Here is a 3747-nt window from a genome sequence, read left to right on the forward strand (position 1 = left end):
CCATATTCATCATGAATGTGTGATTCATGATGAATATTCATCCTGAAGAGAGACACGTGGCATGTGCTGTAGGTGGTTCCCGGTTCCTAATGAATTTTGGGTTCCCAAYGGAACTTTCCTTTTTGGCAATATACTTCAAGTTTTGTCCGTTGGTTCTATTTTCTGGCCAAGAACTAACATCTGCTGACATACTTTTCCTTATCATTAACAAAACTACTGGCAAACCGGTCAAGCCACTTCCATTTTTTGGTCTAGAAGTTACCTCTGATATTGCTGAGGATAAAGATGACCAGTAAACTGTTTGTGCTGCGTATTCAGACTGACCAAGCCAATCCATGGTGCTGATTCGTACARTTTCCCCAGTTTTTACAGATTTAATAGTGTCGACCCATGCCTGTTCATCCGTCTGGTACTTCCCAAATGACAGCTGCAGTTCAGGTATAACGTCATCCATATGAAAGAAGAAAGCATCAAAGAAGGTACAAATATGGAACATAGAACAAAAGATATATCCATTTAAATTGATGACACCAAATTGATACACAACAGGTATTACCAACAAAACGGGATCGGCTGGCTCAAAGGCGGATCTAGAAAATTTTTCAAGTGGTGGCACCATTTGACTACAAGAAACGAAGATATGGATATTTTTTTTACAAAATCATCATTGGTTTCTTGGTTAGTTCCTTGCTTTTCATATGTGAGGTCCTATGTACGAGTCTTTTATTACAAATTACCTCAGAGACGTAATAAATTCTGAAATTAAAAGCAAAAACCAAGAAAATGACCCAAACAGGATTTGAACCTGCATCTGGGGTGAGAGAAAGGCCATGCAACCCAACTCCACCAAGGGAAATTTGTGTCATCATTGTAGTTTTAAAATATATATACAGTTGCACATAACAAAATGATATGGTGGCACCTTTCACGACCCTATAATTTTTTACACTGTGACGGAGGACCAAAACAGTTGCACATGCCACCGTATCCTATAGAGTGGGTCCGCCCCTGAGTTGGCTAATCTAGTAACTCGTAGCATAACTACATATCCCCCAAAATAAAGAGGAACGTTTTAATGGATCAACAATGTAAAAGCCATCTCTAAAGTACGTTTACTTTGGGGTTTTATGATGCCATCTTGTTAAGGTATAAGCACATGAAAATTCATGTAGTATTCCAACCATATCCATAAGCCTGGCAAGACTTTGATGAAACATGAGAATCATCACCATCAAAAGTTCGACAGAAGCATCAAACTTTTTTTTAAAACAAGCACAACATGTAACAGATAATATAAAAAATTTAAAACAAGATTTTAAGAAGTAGAACCATATAAATAAATAGGCTGGGCAGGCCAAATGAACAAGCTCAAAAATATCCCGAGTGCTCCTAGATGGGTTAGAAGCACGGATATCTACCCATTTGAATACTATCATTCAACAAATGCATTAAAAGAAGGAACATCTAGCTGATACTCTAATAACCTGAGAAATACCAAACTGATAAGCTGCTCAGAACTTTCAAACTGGTAAAGAACCCTCAGCATAAAATGGACATCTATGATCTATCCATCACCCCACACTCACTACATTMAGAGAGGAAAAAGTATTGACCTCTGGAGGAGCGAAAGAGAGATAGCTTAATRGAGGCTGTAAAGACGAATAACTGCATCCAGGAGTCTGAATTGATGTTCGAAAAGTTGAAGGGTCTGTGAGCGGTGGATAGCCAGCTGTGTGAGGAACCTCCACATAATGAGGAAGAGGGGATCTGCAGCAATATTGTTAACTTGTAACGAGGTTTATGATCCCGTGATTCTAGATGGTACAATAATGTTATGATAATCACAATTAAGTGGAAAAGTTATGTTGAATTAAGAGCAAAGTAGTATGCAAATTAGAAATAGTGACCCTCATGAACTAGAATCAATATTCAGTGAGATAACATAATTTCAGTGAAGCAAAAAWTTTTAGTTCCAATAAAATTAAAATTCACCAAGTTMACTAACATACCTGCACCTTCCTTTAGATGGTATAAAATGTGACCAACAAGGTACTGTTCTATTGATCTGCCATTGCTGATCCCATATCTCTGTTGTGTAAGCYGAATGATTCAAAGATCCAAGTGCCCATAAGTTATTAAAGAAGACCTCAACCTTTCGTGCTATAGTTGGACAGTCAACAAGATAGATTCCGACTTCCTTTACCTGAAAAAGCAAACATTTAAGTCTCTAAGCATTAACTCAAAACTTCGGTGTAAAATAAGGGTCAGGAATGTGTAATAAAATTCTGAGAAAGAGAATATATGTGATATATAATGGACAAGCGGGGCAAAATATAAAACCAACACCATAATATTGATWCAATATGTGAAAATCAAGATTGGTAGGAATTACATTCTTCGAAACAAGAAAATGGAAGTTTATTCGAATTGTGTCAAATATTTAGTAAAATTTAATCAGAACTTTCTCGTATTGAACTCTCTGGCTTAATAAAACTACCTGAGTAAGAGATTTCCAGTCATTGTTAGCAGATCCAATATAAACATCTCGAGAATCTGATATCCAAACTTTAGCATGGACCACACCCGWTCCAAACCAATCACTAGACAATAAGGTTACATTCTGTACATTCGCCCTCCCTGAAGCCAGGTCATCGGGTTCTTCCGTGTAATCAGGATATACTCCTGAATGCTGCAAAAGCCTGAAAAAGATAGAAGAAAATTTGKTAAGCATGTAAAACTGCAGCATATACCATGAAATAAGCAGTGCTGAATMGAAAAATAAAAGCCCTGGCCTGCRGCATGTACCTAATATTGACATCACGGTYAGCAGCGTCTTCAATGGATTTATATACACTTGAACCGTCAGCAGAACCAAAGCTCTGCATGTTCTCTTTTGAGTATCCATAATCTCCCGAACGAGGATCATTAGGATGTGCTATTAGCTGCCAGTACTGTGCCATTATGTCCAATTTATGGGAAGAGTTTCCAGCTAACCATCTAAATACRTCCGCTGATCATATGCATTAACAATACTTTTATTACTTGTTACAGTGAGTTAAGCTGGTAGACRGGAAAAAGTACCWAAAAGCAAAACTAACAAAACCACTAGGCTAATAAATGCAAGTTCATACGGAAAATCATACATTGTATGTATGGAGAATAAGATTAAAATTATTAATCTCCAAAATTGACCCTAGAACTCAATCAGAAACTAAATCACCACTCTCATATGAAATGTTGGCTGTGTATAATAATAGAACAATGGGAATAGATGGAAGGAACCCACTACTTCAAGTTTTAAAGCATCTTCTAATACTTCCTCAAGTATACTTTATACAAGAAGTAAGGAGCTTCAATCGTTATCTTTAGATCCATAACCAAGAAGGAGAAAAGGGGGAGGCAGGGAGTGGTGCAAGTGATGTTAAAAGTAAATTATCTCCACAACTCATCCCTCCAACAACATCAAGAAGACCAAATAAACAATTAGGCCCGGAAAAATTGGACACGTAAATAGTTTTTCTCCACAAGTGATCTTTGTCAAGTAATTTGAAGGAATGTTTCTCCAACTCATATTGGTCATCGAGCTCAGGATTAGGTAACTTTTCCAAGTAGTTCCYAACATCGTGTAGAAGAACAACTATAAGCCAATCGAATCACATTMTAGGGTATGGATGTTTGTACCAGGCTGGTTTCTCAACTACTCTTTCCCCTACACTCTACAGACATTAACAGTCAAATACAGGCAAC

At 37.3% G+C, this 3747-nt stretch overlaps 1 protein-coding gene across 1 annotated transcript in view; it reads right to left on the reverse strand.

Moving 5' to 3' along the window:
- Window positions 1-3028, reverse strand: part of LOC112506736 (phospholipase D Z-like) — a 4154-nt gene extending 1126 nt beyond the window's left edge. The window contains exons 1-5 of the mRNA XM_025110978.1: window positions 2806-3028; window positions 2498-2699; window positions 2010-2203; window positions 1614-1767; window positions 263-427 (exon numbers count right to left, since the gene is read on the reverse strand). Of these exons, the coding sequence (XP_024966746.1) occupies window positions 263-427; window positions 1614-1767; window positions 2010-2203; window positions 2498-2699; window positions 2806-2960 (870 nt within the window). The 5' untranslated portion in view covers window positions 2961-3028. The remainder of the gene's footprint in view (window positions 1-262; window positions 428-1613; window positions 1768-2009; window positions 2204-2497; window positions 2700-2805) is intronic.
- Window positions 3029-3747: the final 719 nt, after the last annotated feature.

Source organism: Cynara cardunculus (genome assembly GCF_001531365.2).
Source record: "Cynara cardunculus var. scolymus isolate 2C chromosome LG 2, CcrdV1, whole genome shotgun sequence".
Lineage (NCBI taxonomy): Eukaryota > Viridiplantae > Streptophyta > Magnoliopsida > Asterales > Asteraceae > Cynara > Cynara cardunculus.